Source organism: Euleptes europaea, chromosome 10 (genome assembly GCF_029931775.1).
Source record: "Euleptes europaea isolate rEulEur1 chromosome 10, rEulEur1.hap1, whole genome shotgun sequence".
In the NCBI taxonomy this organism is placed as follows: Eukaryota; Metazoa; Chordata; class Lepidosauria; order Squamata; family Sphaerodactylidae; genus Euleptes; species Euleptes europaea.
In genome coordinates this window covers 28,786,509-28,806,204 of record NC_079321.1, presented here as the reverse complement: position 1 = coordinate 28,806,204, position 19,696 = coordinate 28,786,509, and the positions used below count along the sequence as shown (strand labels likewise).

Genomic DNA, 19,696 nt, shown 5'->3' with positions numbered 1-19,696 from the left:
TCAGCATACCTTAAGGACCGCCTAGTCCCATATGAACCTTCCCATCCACTGCAGTCATCTTCATGGGCCCTTCTTTGGGTACCTTCACCACCTAAGGCTAAATGAGTGGCAACCCAAGAAAGTGCCTTCTCAGTCATGACACCAAAACTATGGAATCCCCCCACCCGGTAGATTGGTCTGTCCCCTTCTACCATTGTCTCCCACCAGCGGGTGAAGACTTTTCTGTTTTGGTTGGCATTCCCTCATGGATCCTCCTTCCTATGTATGTGTTTTAATTGTTGTTTGATTGTTTACTATCTTGGGAGAGCTAAATTGGGTGGAAATGTGGCATAAAATGTTTTAAATAAAATTAGATTAATATTAAGGATGATTACCCTGCAATGGGCAACCACAAGAGAACACTGGGTGGACTTTGGAGAACATGCTTTATCCATGCAAGGTGACAGTGAGGCCCAACCTGAAATGAGCGCCCTCAGCAGACAAGATACAAAGTTTGAAAGCCGCTGAGACTGTCTGCTGTCACTGTGGCAAGCAGATTTGTCTGAGATGAATATCAATGAAGCTTTTGGTTATGGTTGTGGGCTCACCTGCATTTTTTCTCTATGTGCAGAACACATTTCTAGGTTTATGAATCTTTGAAACAAACTTCAGCTTGCCTCGATGTCCAAAGACAACCACCTAGGTGGAGTTGGTTCCCCTACAGAAAACAGGATTCTAAACTGCCAGCATGCAGGTGGTACAGCAAACTGGAGCCTTACTGAAGGCATCCCAAATCCAGATGTTTTCAATCACGCACTGTGCATGACTGGGGGGGGGGGAGAGGTGAGCAAGGCCACCACAGCACTAAGTTGTGCTCATGCCCATCATGGACATGCCCCTTTTTGTCGTGATGTTTGAACGAAGCTTGCCTTGAAGGAACGTTCTTTCCCCACCACTCTCGAGTCGAGACAAATACTCACTACATTGTTAAATTGTGAATGAATTTTAAAATACAAACTGGATTTTTATAAACCCCTGTCTTATTTTTCCAATTATGATGGGATATACTTCAGTAAACTCTTATTGTTCCTGAAAGTTGCTTCCTCAATAAAACCATAATATTAAACTGCCCAAACGTGTTTCAGAAACCAAGCATTTAAAAGAGAATCTCAATAAATCTGCTTCACTTTGTCAGATTTTTATACATAGCCATTTGTTACCTGCTAATTCAGAAAGCATTCAAAATGTTATGAACTTTCAGTAAAATATGTTTTTCCCTGATATTAATCATAAGTTTAACATAAAAATGTAAGTATAATTTAAAAAAACCTTGGTGCAACTTATTACCTTGCTCCTACAAAATACAGGTCACACGATGGATAATGGTATGAGAAATCTCTACCAAACTTGGGTATTCTGGTTCTGTAATAACGACCATGCTGGGAGTGAAATTCCACATATCTGTCACATAGCAAAAAAACAATCTGAAAAAAAAAATACATAGGATAGGTCTGAGATTTGGAGAAAAGTTATTCTTATCCTATTCAACCTCTACAAAGAAAAGCATTATCTAAAGGCAAAGATCTGACCGTTTAAAGCAACATAATGGAGATTTATCACACAAGAAGTATACTTTCATGTCCATGTGAAGACAGCTTCACAAAAGGCCCATCTTGTATTCACAGGATTATTTTTATTGATACTAAGCCATTTTTTAAAAGGTGTTGTACACCGCAAAGGAAATTTAGTGAACTGTCCAGAGTTCTATTGCCCAGAAAAAAATACTTCCCAACTTTTACACAGTAGAAAGGCTCTTGAGAATATCAATCTTTTGTACAGCTTTGATTCCTGATACTAAGAATTATTCTGTTGGGAGCCAGCAGGTATTACTAGCAACTGCACAGATGTTCACTTGGGAGGGGACAGAGGACCCACTTGCACCCTAACTATATCCCTTGCTTATGCTTAAAAAACCCACAATTGTTAAGGGTATGATCTATGAGAAGTTCATATCTCAGCACAGCCAAGAATACCCTGGGTGAGCTTAGGAAAGCAATTGTCTCTTAGCCCCAGCTTCCCATCTACATTATGGACTTTGTTTGTTTGTTTCAAATACCCAATCCATCCCAGCTTTTCAAGAAATAAGGAAAACATTCCAACAGAAGCTATGTTCCTTTCAGGAATCTATTGCTTGGGAACATGAACACTCCATTAGAGGCTTTTGACAGTTAATAAAGGAAACATGTACTGCTGTTCAAATAAGCAACAACCACCAAAAAAAGGCTGACGTACCTTTGAGTAATCATCTGATAAAATATCAAATGTAACCACTGAGGGAACAAAAAAAGCAGCTTATGATTACAGGTTTTTAAAAACAGCTAATAATTAGAGGTCAAACATTTTCCTTTAAACCACATTGTACAGCCCACCAACTCAAGCCTAATTACATGAAGCACCTCTGATGGTCTTTCTGATCTCATAAGCCACAGAGGATGCTGAGACAGGCGCGGCACCGTTATTGGCATGGCTCTGTTTCTACACAGTTATGCGAATGGCCACTCTTAACAGCCCATTCCAAAAGGGGGGGTGAATGCCCATAGGAGCCAGCATGACCCTGATGCCAGCGTCCTTGCCACTTGCACCATGCAAACTGGCACGGATGGCAGTGTAGGCTGACTTACGCCGGCCCCTCTGGACCACGGTGGCAGCACAGCTCTTGGACGCTGCCGTGGCCTCCTGCCGTCATTTCCCCGGCATATCTCCCAGCGCCAGCTTCCTGAGGGGGCAGTCCGGGAGCGTGCCCAGGGGCGGAGCAGCCTTTAGGCAGCTTCCTAACTCCTTTCGCGCTTAATATGCACCATTTTGCAGGTGTCAAGGTACTTAAAAAAAAAATTAAATCTTTTTTCCCGGCTTGCTGCATTGATTGCACAGTTAATGCTGCTTTTCATCATTGTCCCTGCCCTAACTACTGCTGAGAGCCTAAGCAAGGGGACCGTGATTAATTCTTGTGTCCTCCCTCTGTTGCCACCATGCTGGGCCAAATGCCTAGCCTCTTCTGTCTTACAGAGCCAGTAGTAATCTAGGCAAAAGTACAGGGCTATGTACACAACCTAACACAGCAACATCACCTTCTGGTTTGAAGAAGAAGAGTTGGTTTTTATATGCCAACTTTCTCTACCACTTAAAGGAGACTCAAACCAGCTTACAATCACCTTCCCTTCCCCTCCCCACAACAGACACCCTATGAGGTAGGCAGGACTGAGAGAGCTCTAACAGAGTTGTGACTTGACCAAGGTCACCCAGCTGGCTTTGTGTGTAGGAGTGGGGAAATAAATCCAGTTCACCAGATTAGCCTCCGCCACTCATGTGGAGGAGTGGGGAATCAAACCCGGTTCTCCAGATCAGACTCCACCACTCCAAACCACCGCTCTTAACCACTACACCACACTGGCTCTCCTATTTGCTATTCTCACAGCTCATGCTCACTCAGCCAACTGCTATTTGCCCCAGGTGAGTAGCAAATTACAAGTTGACTTATCAGAGCATTGTTCTGCCAAGGTCTCTCCCATAGCTTGAAGACTTTACAAGAATATAACCCAAGGTCACTCTCAAATACATTATGCAGACATTAGGGTAGACATAATAATCTATAACTATTTTCTCTCAAATTAAATAGTGCACACTGCAATCCTAAACAGGGTGCGATGTTGCTTAGGATGGTACTGTCATTGTCACAATGGCCATGATTCACAAAAAGATTAATACACAATGGGGCTGAATAGCAACTCCCTCTCTATTGTTTTCCCCTTCCCCACGATCAGTAGGTATTCTTGAAAAATCTGGGTTTCAAAAGCAGCTCAAGCAGAATGTGGTTTGTACTTTTCTCAAAAATTCCTATTTTCTAGTTGAATATACCTTCCAAAAAAAGGAGAAACTATTTGCTCTTTTCCAGAACTATACAGAAAGCACAATTATTTCACAGATAGCAAGACAGGTTCTGGTGACTTCTGGTCTAGCATTTTTTTTCACCCATCTGACAAATTCATAGTTTATAGCAGCTTTCACAATAATTTGTTTTGCTAACCTTCAGAATCCAAGCATCTTTCAAACTTCATGGATAATTGATAGGTATCAAAACATCGGACTCTAGGTTTATATGTTCCTGTAAAAGATAGAAGGTAATTGACGTAAGAAAAAGAATTTGCTTTAAAAATGAATCCAATACATTCAGTTCAGAAAGAAATAAAAGTCACTTTTTGAAAGACTTTTCTGGTCTAGAAATTTATGGACGTGCAAAAAAAGGCTTTATTGAGTCTGTTAATGCTTGCTAACGGCAGTAGGACTAATCAAACAAAACTAGTTTTCAGGAGCGGAGCCAAGCCAATATATTTATATGTCAACCATCTAAAAGCATGATTTACAGATAAATAACCTGTCACTTTAGATTAAAATCCACAAATACGCAGTCTTTTCTAGCCATGCCACTGAAATCACACTGTCCCCACAACTTTCTGATACTTGGTCCTAAATTTTAAATATCACACCATCCATTTAGAAACCGAGATGGTAACTGGACAAAAACAGCAGAACAGTAATCAAATATTGTCAAGTCTTATTTAACTGCTAATACCTACACTGAGTTTAGTGCCATCTATGTTTAGTTTTACTTATAGACAGTTGAACACAAAAGGACTCAAGTTGTCGCAGTCTTTTTAGGAATTGACCCCTTCCTAAAAAGAGATCCGTAACTATTCAGCCCGTTACCCACTAAGCAGGGATCAACACTTTCTATCTCTCGCGAGATAGACTTTCTATTGAATTGTTCCAGTAAAAATATGAAAAGATTATTTGAATAAAAATATTATTTATTTCACATAAAATATATGCATGTAAATAATTACAGAAATAAAAACTAGATTAGTTAGTTCAATAGGAACAAAATATATGCAAGCAACATTAGCAATATCAACAATCTCTATGACTCTATATGAGAGTTTCCCAAGTATATATTTCATTCAGGAAATAATACAGTTTACAGAAATCTTGTAAAATAATGGTTAGTGCATTGAATAAGTATTCTACTTCAAATTATTTAAATATAAGACATACTTTTACCCAGTTATGTCATTGCAGAGTTTCTGTAAGGATTCTATAAGTTCATTTAGAATAGTTAGATTTCCTTCAGGTATTCTCTAAAATTATTCTGTTATTTCAATGCCTTCAGTATTTATGAAAATAGGAGATATCTCTTTGGTTCCATAGTTTCACGTTAAAGCTGGTTCTATAGCTCTTAACATCAGTCTGTTTGTGACTGAAGTCATGAAACCATAAAGTCTCTATATGTTTGAGGTTTCTGGGTGTGAAGCCCGTGTTCAGATTAGAAAAAGCTATGGGAAAGCCATTTCTAAGCATGCATTTGATATAAGCATTGCTGTATAGCTAAGAGCCACTTTGATGGTTTAACTATACTGTAATTAATCAGTATTTGCTGTTACTATGTGTAAAGCTTAACATTATGTGTAGAGTATAAAACTCTATTCTACAGTCTCTCTGGCAGTGCCAATCTTTAGAGAGATACTGAGTATAGTTCAGTTTAAGAGCTTAAGGCTCCATGGATCTCCATCCATGTATTTCCAATTATATGTATTCCAAATAGAGTAATTCTATGTGTAAGCCATTGTTGGCTGTAATGCATGTTTATGTATGCATGTGTATGTCAGACAGTTCTGTGTCAGACCTCAGTCTTAGAACTGACTGCAGAACATATTCAGTGCTCTCACCTTGTGTAGAGAAATATGCTCTGGGCTTCTTAGAGAAGCTACATTTACATCTTGTCTATCAGAACTAGGAAGTCTGTATATAAGATAGATTTATGAGAAGACATAAGTCTTGTTAGAACAAATTAGTTCTCAATGTCACCATATTCAAAGATGGTAAGATCCATACCCTCATAGTCCTTTGGAATATAAGGGTCTTCATCCTATTCAAGATGAAGCATCTGTACAGACAGTTACTCCAGACAATCAGTCTACAGAGAGACAGATTGGGTGGCATAATATCTCTCTGTGAGAGTTCTCCAGAATCAAAAGACAAGCATAAATGTGTCCTGATCCACGCAAGGATCAGTTTCCCTAATTCACGCAAGAATTAGGCTGCCAAGGGTTTTACATCTCTTGGTCGATGGAGGAAGTCCATAAGTCAGAGTGTTCAGACTATCAAGATCTTCTCTCCCCTGTAGTCAGAGAAAGGTCTCTATTTATATCTTCCCAGTGTCCTTGGATGGGTACAGATCCAGTTGACAGTAGGATTTACAAGCAGTGTATGAGCTTTGCCTATTTTCATCAGTCAGTCAACAGAAAATAGTTAGTCAGACCCATGCAATAATTACATCTGCTGCATTGGTTTTCTAACTGAGTGCTTCTACAGCAGTGACCTTTAGCTGGGACAATAGTATAGAGACTTTGGCAGGTTTTTGCTCAATTTGAACTGAATATTGTCACAGGTATTATAGTATATTTTATTTCATAAGAACCTTGGATTGTTTCTACATTGACTGACTATAACAGTAGAATCTGGCTTGCTACTTCTAAATAGCAAGTAAGCCCCGAGCTTACATCTTTTCAATACATTTAATCCTTATGAAACCTAATGGAGACATGCTTTCCTAACATAATCCTGGTTAGATTGTTGCAGCCCACGACAAAGTATTCTTTGCTGTACAGTAGATTGCAATTAAAGTTACTGTGGCAAACCCTATGGGTTAAAAAACAAATAGCAGCATTTTATCTTAAAGAGTCAAGGTAACAGAAAAGCCCCTCAATCCAGCTAGAAGCTGTACATACACAGAAGCAGATTTCCTTGCACATATCCCTGACAGGAAAGCACATATGCAAATGAGCGCTGTTATATGCAATTCTCCCATCCAATCAGCAACCGCTGTGTCAATCAGACTTATGAGAGCCAGATGTAGTAATCTTACTCCCAGCTTTTCCTCCCCGAACAGCTGATGGGTACAATGGTAGTTTAGCTAACACACTATATTTTAGCCCATTGAACTGGACCTGGAACGCTAAATTTTCTTCAACTTATGCTCAGAAAAAATGATTAAACAATGGGAAATTAGCCATGTCTAATGAACATTAAAATTAGATCACACTGAAGGCCAAACGTCACTTTTAAGCAATGTGGCTGCTGGAAGTCTGAAAGGTCCAAAACGTCTGCATATTTACCTGCTGCCATAACGTATTGCCCATCTCGCGAAACCTTGAGCTTCGTGCTAACTGTGGGCATGTCAAAGTCTTGGATAAGTTCAATTCTCCTTTGAATATCTTTAAAAACAAAAAGACAAACATCCTAAGGATTGGCTAGCCAACAGATCACGATAAACAGTTTTTTTGTGAGGAAAAAATATGACTGACAGAAATGAGTCCTTTACCTTTCTAAATATGCGTTAAATTTAGCAGAAATGTCCAATCTTAAGCTGAATGTTCAGTACATGTGCATAGGCGCAGAACAAATTCATCAGAAATTTCAAGTTTTTTAAGAGGTGGAATGTACAATCTACTCCCTTATCAGCATTAGTTATTGAAGTCTAATAGTTACTGTAGCATGGGTTGTTCAGCAATATGACCACTGGGAATACCTGAAACAATCCTATTAGCAGTCAACTGAATTATAGCAGTGGGGACCATTTCTATGTAGTGCTTAACTGTCTTATTTTATCTTTATTTTGAGCAGGTGACAGATAACAGCCTCATAAAAAATTTAAAAATCAAAGTGTCCTCAAACTCTGAAGCTGCAGTTCAATACTATATTATGTGTATTTAAGCAGGCTGTACAGAGATTGATACTGGATTGTGGGCACAGCATTTTTGCCTATGGCAATCTTTCACACAGAGCATAAATGTGAAAGCTGAAAGCTTTTTCCTTCCCTTTTTAAAGATTCTTGTTGAATTATACATGTCTAATAACTAAAGGCTGCAATCCTCCACATATTTACCTGACAGCAAGCCCTACTGAGCATAATAGGCCTTGCTTCGGAGTATATATGCAAAAGAATGGGGCTGAAAGTTCTTATTTAAAGGTATAACCCAGTGTAAAGTATCTTTTTAAAATGGCATGGATTTCAACAGAAGAAAGTGGTTTGAAGCATGTGTTTAAAGCTGCTACTGAAATTCATTTGACTTCACATTTTTAAAAACTATTCTTATGCGCATTTGCAGCTGGAATGAGCAGCATTCTATTTGTTTTAGGCAGTATTAATCTATCCGAAACATGTATATATTACCTCTTCTCAGGCATGGGTCTGAGACAGTTCACAACAATATACAATTCAATTATAAAAGTGATCAATAAGTAACATCATCTAAAAACAACACTAAAACTAACTGAATCAACTGGTACAACTAAAAATAGTAGTTGCATTGTAAAAACTATGAAACCATTGAGCAACAGAAAAGCAAGACATCAAGGGGGAAAACAAAACTATATAGTAATTAACTAAAAATCTACTGAATTAAAAAAAATAAACTTGGTCTGATGTGGAAAAACATCCAGGGATTGCTGAGGGACAAAGGAAGGTCATTCTATAGCCAAAGGAGAGGGGCAACCACTGAAAAGGGTCCACTGCAGCCAATCACATCACTCTGAAATCAGGGCATGGGTGGGTGCCGATACATAAGAGGGCCTGAGAGGATGAGTACAGCATCTGGCCAGAACAATATGAGGGCAAGCAATCCTTTCGGTACTTAGAGGGCTTCATAGGTCAAAACCAGGATCCTCAATTGGGACCGGAAATGAACACAAAATTACTCATAGAATCGGAAGGGACCACAACTACCTCCCCCTCCCACGCCCCTAGTGACCAGAAGATGCCCAAGATGCCTTCCCTCTCATCATCTGCCTAAGGTCACAGAATCAGCATTGCTGACAGATGGCCATCTAACCTCTTCTTAAAAACCGCCAGGGAAGGAGAGCTCACCACCTCCTGAGGAAGCCTGTTCCACTGAGGAACCACTCTGTTAGAAAATTCTTCCTAATGTCTAGACGGAAACTCTTTTGATTTAATTTCAACCTGGCACCATCAGATAACCTTATGCAAGCAGAGGCAAACCCTGCGAATAAGATAACAACACTCTTCTCATTGGAGGGCAAGCAAACTCACCAGCATCTCTCTTCTGTAATGCTCTTTTCTTCCTGTCAGAAAGCCACTGAAACAAATAAATATACATATATATTTTTAAATGAGTGGATGTGGAGATTAGGCAAACAGTGGTGACAAGGGAGGAAGTTCTAGAACTTATAGACTTATAAGTATAAGAGGGCAGATTCTCCTACGCACACACTTTCAAAATCTTTTAAAATGGTCTGTGAATACAGTTCTGCCTCCAAGCCTGCATATGTTTATTCAGAAGTAAGTTCTATTGTGGTCAGTGAGGCTACTTCCAGGTAATCTTTCCAGAAGGACAATCGTGTTAGTTTGCTGCACCCCCAAAAAAAGAAAAGACACTTTAAAACCAATACACTTTTATTCTAGCATAAACTGTGGAGTATAGTCTACTTCCTCAGAGGCATGTAGTGGATCCTTACTAGGCAAATATTTATACTTGAGGTCAGGACAACAAATAAAGCTATAGTCAGCCGATTCAAATGGCCACGGAATACAGGAAGTACATGGTAAGAGGTCATTATGTCAACATTCAAATTTAACAAAGAAAGGCCGCTTCATTCGGGTGCGGTTGTGTATCAGTGATAGAGCAGCTGCTTTGCATGCTAAAAGTCACAGGTTCAACCCCCAGTGAGTGAATAGGGTCAGATACTGTAGGTGATATGAAAGACCTGAGAGTCAGATAGTACTGACTTTGGTAGAGGTAGATCAGTAAAAGTCATGGCGAGGGGCCGTGGCTCAGAGCATCTGCTAGGCATGCAAAAGGTCCCAGGTTCAATCCCCCGGCATCTCCAGTTAAAGGGACTAGGCGAGTAGGTGATGTGAATAGACCTCCGCCTGAGACCCTGGAGAGCTGTGGGGAGGGGCTGTAGCTCAGTGGTAGAACATCTGCTTGGCATGCAGAAGGTCCCAGGTTCAATCCCCGGCATCTCCAGTTAAAGGGACTAGGCACGTAGGTGATGTGAAAGACCTCTGCCTGAGACCCTGGAGAGCCGCTGCCAGTCTGAGTAGACAATGCTGACTTTGATGGGCCAAGGGTCTGATTCAGTATAAGGCAGCTTCATGTGTACTGTGTTGTTGGGTATAATAATAAATGAATAATTAAGGAGGCCAGACTTATGCACACCAAATACAATTGTTTTCTCTGTCATAGTAAGTGAGTTTAATGTTACCTCTAAGTTATAAATGCATGGGAGGGGCCTTGGCTCAGTGGCAGAGCATCTGCTTGGCATGCAGGAGGTCCCAGGTTCAATCCCTGGCGTCTCCAGTTAAAGGGACTAGGCGAGTAGGTGATGTGAAAGCCCTCTGCCTGAGACCCTGGAGAGCTATGGGGAAGGGGTGTGGCTCAGTGGCAGAGCATCTGTTTGTCATGCAGAAGGTCCCAGGTTCAATCCCCGGCATCTCCAGTTAAAGGGACTAGGCAAGTGTGTGATGTGAAGGACCTCTTCCTGAGACCCGGAAGAGCTGCTGCCGGTCTGAGTAGACAATGCTGACTTGGATGGACCAAGGGTCCGGGCTCACTCTAAGGCAGCTTCATGTGTTCAAAAGTCAGTTTCGTTCTCAACAGCAATTTCCCTACTAGGTAAAACTGCGGCCCGGGGGGGGAGGGGGGGGAGAGAGGTAGGTAGCGAGTAGCTATTCCGATTCCATTAACCACTCCTGCAAGGCCGCGGTTCCCTCGATGCAGCCCAGGGCGTAATTCTTTGCCTGAGGGGCTGGGGGGGGAGGAAGGCGGCCAGCCGCGCAGGCAGGAGCCCCTTCCCGCGGCTGGAGAAGAGGGGCCGGCGGCGCTGGCTTCCTCACCTCGGGAAGGCTCCGGCCGGCGCTCAGGCTGTAGATCTTCACCTCGTTCAGGCTAGAGACCTGCATGGCGCCCTCTTCTTCCGCGGCCGGCTGAGGCAGGCGGAAAAACAGCTCTCCACTTCCGGGTCAAAGTTCTGATCATAGAGTTGACGGAAAGAACAGACCGTTGGCGCACGGGAGGTCTTGCCTTGGGTTTGCTGCTCTCTGGATGCACGTTTCCCCCCATCTGAATCCTCAGAAAGCTGCATGGGGGGCTTATTCTTCAGTTTTGAGCATTTGGATGGGGGGAAATGTGCATCTGTGTGTGTAAAGTGCCTTCAAGCCACAGCCGACTTATGGCGACCCCTTTTGGGGGTTTTCATGGCAAGAGACCAACAGAGGTGGTTTGCCAGTGCCTTCCTCTGCACAGCAACACTGGTATTCCTTGGTGGTCTCCCATCCAAATACCAACCAGGGCTGACCCTGCTTAGCTTCTGAGATCTGACGAGATCAGGCTAGCCTGGGCCATCCAGGTCAGGGCCAAAATGTGCATCTAGAGACCAGCAAATCCAAAGCAAAACCTCCCGTGCATGAATGGTCACCGTGTAAAAGATGCCATAGAATACCGTTGCAGTCCGCAAATGTGAGAAAATGCTTTAGGCCAGCGGGGAGGGACGTCGTGGGGACGCCATCCCTCGGGAACCGCCAGAAATAAAGGACAAAACTAGAAGAACTCTTTAGGCCACCCTTCTCCCCCAGTGCAATCCTACAAAGTGACGTCTTTCTAAAACTGTTGATTTACAAGGGGATACACTTGTTAGGATTGCTCCGCAACTCATCCTTCCAGCGACTACAAAATGAGTATCGTGCAATAGAGAAAATCACCTCTCAGCATGCCGAAACAGTACAACAAAATAACGCGTGAAGCGCTTTGAACATTGAAAGAAGTATACAGAATTTTTCATTTAAATGTTTACCGTTATATCCCTGCCCCCTCAACCCAAAATGCTCTAGGGTAGCTCGTAACATTATATAAGGTACAGCATTAAGCGCCCACTCAAGCAACAGCAACCAACCATATTGTGTGTATGCTAAGTCGTTTCCGATTTTTGAAGACCCTATAAATTAATAACCTATGAATTAATGACATAATGTCCTATTGTTAACAGCCTTGCTCAAGTCTTGCAAACTGAGGTCCCTGGCTTCCTTCATTGAGTCAATCTCCTGTTGGGTCTTCCTCTATTCATAATGCCTTCCACTTTTGCTAGCATTACTGTCTTTTCCAGTGACTCTTCTCATAATGTGAACAAAGTACAATGGTCTCAGCTTAGTCATTTTAGCTTCTAGGAAGCATTCAGGCTTAACTTAGTCTAGAACCCACTTATTTATCTTTTTGCCGGTCCACGCACAGTATCCATAAAATTCTCCCCAACAGCACATTTCAAATGAATCAACTTTCTTCCTGTCAGTTTTCTTCACTAGCCAACTCTTGCACCCACACATAGTAATGGATAATATTATGGCACGAATTATCTTGATCTTGGTTGCTGTCAACACATCCTTACACATCAGAATCTTTTCTAGCTCCTTCATGGCTCTCCTTCCCAGTCTCAGTCTCCTTCTGATTTTTTGGTTGCAGTCTCATTTGGTTGATGATGGAGCCAAGGAATAGAAAGTCTTGAACAATTTCCGTTTCCTCATTGTCAACCTTAAAGTTGAGTACTTCCCCAGTAGTTTTGTCTTCTTGATGTTCAGCTGTTCTTCTTGATGTTCTTCTTGATGTTCAGTCCTGCTTTGGCGGTTTCTGCTTTAACTTTCTCCAGTAGTCGTTTCAGGTCTTTGCTATTTTCTGCCTGCAATGTGGTATCATTGGCATACCTCAAATTGTTAATGTTCCTACCCCCAATTTTCACTCCACCTTCATCTAAATCTAATTCATCTTGCCTTATATGTTTCTGCATATAGATTGAAGAGATAGGTAGATAAAATACATCCTCGTCTAACATCTTTGCCAATTGTAAACCATTCTGTTTCTCCATATTCTGTCCTAACAATAGCCTCTTGTCCAGAGGACAGGTGGCAGATCAAAACAATCAGATGCAGTGGCACACCCATTTCCTTTAAAACCAGCCATAGCTTTCCATGAGCCACGCAGTCAAAAGCTTTGCTGTAACCTATGAAACACATGCTGATTGTCTTCTGAAATTCTCTTGTGTGCTCCAGTTAGGGTTGCCAACCTCCAGGTAGTAGCTGGAGATCTCCTGCTATTACAACTAATCTCCAGCCGATAGAGATCACTTCACCTGGAGAAAATGGTCACTTTGGCAATTGGACTCAATGGCATTGAAGTCCCACCCTTCCCAAACCCCGCCCTCCTCAGGCTCCGCCCCAAAAACCTCCCGCCGGTGGTGAAGAGGGACCTACCAACCCTAGCTCCAGTAACTGATGCAAATTTGTGATATGATCTCTAGTGCCTCTTCCTTTTCTGAATCCAGCTTGAACATCTGGCATTTCTCGTTCCATATATAGTAACAGTCTTTGTTGTAAGATTTTGAGCATCACCTTTTGGAAACTGGAATGTAAATTGAGCGTTTCCAGACTGTGGACCATTGCTTTGTTTTCCATATTTGTTGCCATATTCTTGTTAAGATTTTGATGGACTCAGTTACTGTGGCTTGAAATAGCTCTATTGATATCCCATCTACTCCTGTTGATTTGTTTCCTCCAGCTGCTCTCAGTGCAGTTTTTACTTCACTTTCTAAAACAGTAGGTTCTTCTTCAAACGTTTTTCTTGGCAGGAATCTGTTATCCTTCCATCTTTTCAGTGTAATTCTTCAGTGTATTTTTCCCATCTTTTCTAAATTTTGTCCTGTTCAGTAAATGTCTTTCCATGTTGATCTTTCAGCATGCCTAATCATGCTTTAAATTTCTCTTTGATTTCTTTGATCTTGTGGAACAGATCTCTTGTTCTTCCTTTTTTGTTGTTCTATTTCTAACCATATTACCATTTATTTTTTTACTTTACTTAATGGGGACCTAAAGTGGCTTACATCATTGTCCTCTGTCCTCACAACAATCCTATAAGGTAGGTTAGACTGAGAGTTTCTTTCATACTCACTGGATAATGCACTTACAGGCCACTTTCAATGCACTTGGCAACTGGATTTTATTGTGTGAAATGGCAAATTGTTGCTGACTGGCCCAAGGTTACCCAGCAAGTTTCCATGGCACACTAGTGATTCAAACCTGAATCTCCCAAATCCTAGTTTGACTCTCAAACCGCTATACCACACTGTCTCTCATTAAAATTAAGAACCCCCCACAGACAAACACCATACAATAAGTACATTAAAGACTAAGAAGTCAATATATTTATTTAGAAAATGTTTATACTGCTTGCCCAAAGATCTACTCAATGTTTCTGCAAACTAAAAACAAATAAAACAATAAAACACTGAGTATAAGTTTGAAATCCAATGTGTTTAAATTATCTCTCCATTTCATGTCTTATTCTCTGTAGTATCTACTACTATTTGTTATTTATGTTGTACCAAGGGTGCTAGGCACTGTGCTATGCTACCAGTTCTCATGCTAATTCCCAAGAGCAGTAAGACCCGTGCATTAGTACTACTTCAGTCGTTGTTCAGTGTCCCCTATATAAGATCACATCCTTTCTCCATTTTAATCAAGCTGCTAACTACCAGGCCCTAATTCACAGTCACTGATGCAGATTGGAATTATCTCTCCACTCATAAAAAGGCATTACAGAGGTAAGGGAAAATCCACCTTGCAGATACTAAAAAGGTCAGATAATTCATTTTTATTAGGTACCAATTTTAACAGCCTAGGTGTATGTAACTTTTTAAAAACAAAAGTCAGCAGAAGTAGAATCATAACATTACTTTCATAAATGAATCATAATGTGAATCTGACAGGGCTGCATCTCCTAAGTTGCATCTATACATAGGTGAATATTGGGGTACTATTACACCATAGTTATCATTTGTAACTGAATTCTCCTGTGTGGACAAGACAATCTAGATAAGTGGAGAATGAAGTAGATGGGCAATAGATTCAGGAGACACAACAAGGAATTGCTGGTGAAAAATGCTGTCATGTTACAGCCAAGAGGGGTTTCCAAGGCCCAAGACATTTAGAGGTGGTTATGTCACTGCCTGACTCTGCATAGAGACCCTTGGTGGTCTCCCATCCAAATAATAACCAGGACCAACCCTACTTAGATTCAGAGATATAATGAGATCAGACTATTTGGCCCATTCAGGTAATGGCCAGCAAGTCAAATTGATTGCCAGAAGATATAGTGACTGATGGGCACAGATAGCTTTAAAGGAGGGTGAGGCGGATCAATTGCTACTACCTTGTGATAACTAAAGAGAACTTTCACATTGAAGCTCTTAATACCAGTACCTGGAGGCAAACAGAAGAAAACCTTGGTCTCTATGACTTGTTCTTTGGCTGTCCACAGAAACTGACTTTTGGAGAGCCAGCATGGTGTAGTGGTTAAGAGCAGTGGTTTGGAGTGGTGGACTCTGATCTGGAGAACTAGGTTTGATTCCCCACTCTTCCACATGAGTGGAGGAGGCTAATGTGGTGAACTGGATTTGTTTCCCCACTCCTACATATGAAGCCAGCTGGGTGACCTTGGGCTAATCACAGTTCTCTCAGCCTCACTTACCTTACAGGGCGTCTGTTGTGGGGAGGGGAAGGGAAGATGTTTGTAAGCCGGTTTGATTCTTCCTTAAGTGGTAGAGAAAGTCTGCTTATAAAAACCATTTCTTCTTACTAAGTGAAAGAGGATCTGGACTAGATGGACCACTGGTTAATTCAGGTGGTAACTGATAACGGCATTGGTAGCACAATATCTAACAATTTATATTTGCTAGGGAATAAGTGACTAAACCGAGGCTATCATATTTTGGTCATGTCGTGAGACGACAAGAGTCACTGAAAAAGACAGTCATGCCAGGAAAAGTTGAGGGCAGCAGGAAAAGAGGAAGACCCCACAGGAGGTGGATTGACTCAATAAAGGAAGCCACAGCCTTCAATTTGCAAGATCTGAGCAAGGCTGTCAAGGATAGGACATTTTGGAGGACATTCATTCACAGGGTCGCCATGAGTCGGCGGCGACTTGACGGCACTTAACACACACGCAGGGAATAAGTCCTACTGAACTCAGCCAAAGGGATATACATGTTTAGGACTGTATCACAAACATTTTTATGCTGGAACACAGGCAGGACGGTGCTGTTGCAGCCGTCTTAGAGGCACCTGCTGGCCACTGTGTGAACAGACTGCAGGTCTTGGTGGGCCTTGGTCTGATCCAGCAGGGCTTCTCTTATGTTCTTATGGCTACCTGAGGATGAAGGGGGTGGGGGCTGGCATAGCTGAGGGGGAGGAGCTAAGAGATGCAAAGGAGGAGGAGCTTCGGGCAAGACCTCCTGCAGAACACCAAGCAACAGCCTCCGAGCTGGATCTCTTGCTCCGCCGGCAGCAAGCAGCAGCAGGCGGCGCGGAGCCTTCCTCGGGGACTTGCCGGATCAAGCGTGGGCAGGTAAGGGAAGGCGGCCGCTGGCATCCCCGAAGGTCTTTGGTGGGAAGGCGGCAGGAGCCCCAACACACACGCACCCCCTCCGGCTTTCCTGCAGCATCCTGGGGGGTTCGTTGGCCCGTCCGTGCGCCGAAGAAGGCAAACTTCTCCGGGGTCGGAGCAGCGCGTCCGCGGTTTGCTGCACCTGGAGTCGGCGGCGCTTCTTTGCAAAACCGCGGCTGCGGCCAGAGCGTCGCGACCGCTGTTGGCTGCGCCTCCGTGGGCCATTTAGGCACGGGAGGTTTTTTTGCCTTGGATTTGTCACTTTCCAGATGCTCATTTTCCCCCACCCGAATTTTCAAAACTTAAAAAAGAAAAAAGAAAAAAAAGCCCCCTTGAAGAGCTTTGAGAATTCAGATGGGGAAAAAAAATGTGCATTTAAAGAGCAGCAAATCCCAGGCAACACCTCCCGTGCATAAATGGCCTGTTGAGTTCCCCAGGGAATCCGAAGTGGGTGAAAAGAAGGGCGAGCGAGCGGGCCAGAAGCGCTCCCATCGAAGTCGCGACGTTATGCATTTATGCGTGGGAGGTTTTGCCTTGAACTTGCCGCTCTCAGGATGCACGTTTCCCCCCTCCAGATTCTCAAAACTCTGCATGGGGGCTTATTTTTCAGTTTTGAGAATAGGGATGGGGAAACGGTGCATCTAGAGAGCAGCAAATCCGAGGCAAAACCTCCTGTGCGTAAATGGTTTAATGGGAATAGAAGAAGAGTTGGTTTTATATGTCGGCTTTCTCTAGCCCTTAAGGGAGACTCAAACAGGCTTACAATCACCTTCCCTTGCCCTCTCCCCACAACAGGCAGGGCTGAGAGACCTCTAACAGAGCTGTGACTTGCCCAAGGTCACCCAGCTGGCTTCTTGTGGAGGAGTGGGGAATCAAACCCGTTTCTCCAGATCAGAGGCCACCGCTCCAAATAGGATGAGTTAATTGTCAGGTGCCAGGTTTGCTTATGGGCTGGCTGTTTTTAATTTCTGGAAATCCATTTGAGGTGGTAGCAAGTACCTTTCCCGCCACCCTTTTCCGGTTTGAAGAGCCACTCTCAAATATTCTGAATAAAACAGACGTTACTGTAACTTCTCTCAGTAAAACAACATTTTAAAAAGCAAAACAAAACCAAAGTGTTAATAAAATGATTTGACCAGTCTGGGCTAGTGGTAAGAGGTACCAACCTTTGGGTTTCTCAAGACAATTTAGGCAAAGCAAACCGTATTAATTCACACTGTACATTTTAAAACTGGATGCCAAAAGTATCCATGTTCAAGTGGCAAAACATGAAATGTCACAGAGGGGACAACTTTGGATTTTTGTAACTATGCTGTTACAGAAAAAGATTCAAAGGCTCACCCTTGGGTAGAAGGTTATGAAGAGGGGAATGGACACTATATTTGGAGAGAATTGTGGATGGACAGCTGTGTCACTTTGAAGCAAAATAAAATAGTCCAGCAGCATCTTAAAGACAACATTTATTCCAGCATAAGCTTTTTTGAGTCTAACCTCACTTTATGAGATGCGTTGGGATCCATCCATCTTTACTGTGATTACTACTTCAATGGATAGTCTACTATGTCACTTTTTTTAGGTTTTTTTGCCTTTGGATGCACACAGAGTGCACATGTGTGTGTGTTAAGTGCTGTCAGGTCGCTTTCGAATCATGGCGACCCTGTGAATCAAAGTCCTCCAAAATGTCCTATCTTTGACAGCCTTGCTCGGATCTTACAAACTGAGGGCTGTGGCTTCCTTTATTGAGTCAATCCAACTCTTGTTGGGTCTTCCTCTTTTCCTGCTGCCTTCAACTTTTCCTAGCATGATTCTCTTTTCCGGTGACACTTGTCTTCTCATAATGTGTCCAAAGTACGACAGCCTAAGTTTAGTCATTTTAGGTTCTAGGGTCAGTTCAGGCTTGATTTGATCTATAGCCCACTGATTTTTTTTGGGCAGAGTACACATAGGCTCGTTTAATTGTTTGCTTATAACAATAGTCATTGTGTAGGGCTGGACTCTATACTTTGAAACTTGATGAGGTGAAAGATTGCCTGTTGGTGACCAAATGGTACATACCGTAGTTGTTTAAAGGGAGGAACTTCTTTCCAATAAACAGAGCAGTATAATTAGAAATAAAGCACTGGGCATACTTACTTGACAGCAAGTTTCTTTAAAAAAAACTGGCTGCCTTTTCAGATGCTTTACAATCTCTTGTTTGATCACACTGTTGTCCTTTGAGGTAGGTTATCTTGTTCATTCACACTTCGCAAGTTGGGAAAGCAGGCTGGTTTGCCCAACATTATCCTGGCTGAGCCAAGATTTTACCCCACCCAGTCAAATAGTTAGGAAGAACATTTAAGACAGGGGCTGAGACCAGCCTCAGCTTTGCATGCAAGAAGGTCCCAGGTTTAATCCCTGACATTTCCAGTGAAAAAGATCAGTTAGTAGGTGATGTCAAAGGCCTCGGCTTGAGACCCTGGAGATGATGATGTAGTAACACTTTCCCTCTTACTAAGGATCATAGAATCTTTACTTAACGTGAAACTTTTCGAGGGCAATTGCTGGGGGTGGAAAGTGGCGTATCCTTCTAAGCCAGTAGACTTCAATGAACTTAGAGGGGTGTAAGTCTTCTTAGGATGGCACTGCAAATACTTTAAAGAAAAATATAAAGGCAGTACTGCTCCCCAACCCTGATACTGTTTTCAAAAAGGCCCCTGATGCCTTTCCTGATAGCTAGGATCAGATCATCCCTTAACCTGCAATTCACAATGTCCATGTTTGCAACTAGCTGGTTGCATTTGCCATGACCTGGATGGCCCGGGCTGGCCCAATCTCATCAGATCTCAGAAGCTTTTGGGATATGATATACAATGAGCTAAGGTTAATTCTACAACAAAATATCCCTAAAACTTCAGAGATGATGTTGTTAAGCATTATACCGGACTATATTATAACACAACGGACCTTTTTACTCTATGCCACCACAGCTGCGAGAATGGTCTATGCAGCTAAATGGAAAATGACTGAAATACCGGACAAAACTGGTTGGATTTATAAAATGTTTGAACTAGCAGAAATGGCAAAATTGACTGAGTTAGTAAACCAAAAAGATAATGATGAATTTGTTAAGGAGTGGGAGGCGTGGATTGTTTATTGCAGAAATGAACTTAACGTGCAAA

General features: G+C 42.3%; 1 protein-coding gene and 1 non-coding gene across 3 annotated transcripts in view; one reads left to right on the top strand and one right to left on the bottom strand.

Annotated features, from left to right (window-relative positions):
- Positions 1-11,042, bottom strand: part of NOL10 (nucleolar protein 10) — a 63,747-nt gene extending 52,705 nt beyond the window's left edge. Inside the window, exons 1-6 of one of the 2 annotated variants that reach the window (XM_056856265.1) lie at positions 10,949-11,042; positions 9,143-9,188; positions 7,209-7,307; positions 4,064-4,141; positions 2,272-2,309; positions 1,327-1,463 (exon numbers count right to left, since the gene is read on the bottom strand). In XM_056856265.1, coding sequence (XP_056712243.1) covers positions 1,327-1,463; positions 2,272-2,309; positions 4,064-4,141; positions 7,209-7,307; positions 9,143-9,188; positions 10,949-11,014 — 464 coding nt within the window. In that variant the 5' untranslated portion in view covers positions 11,015-11,042. The remainder of the gene's footprint in view (positions 1-1,326; positions 1,464-2,271; positions 2,310-4,063; positions 4,142-7,208; positions 7,308-9,142; positions 9,189-10,948) is intronic. The other variant, XM_056856266.1, reaches the window with a different exon arrangement.
- On the top strand, positions 10,480-10,551 carry TRNAD-GUC (transfer RNA aspartic acid (anticodon GUC)). The gene has a single exon. It is a non-coding gene; the product is annotated as a tRNA-Asp (tRNA).
- Positions 11,043-19,696: the final 8,654 nt, after the last annotated feature.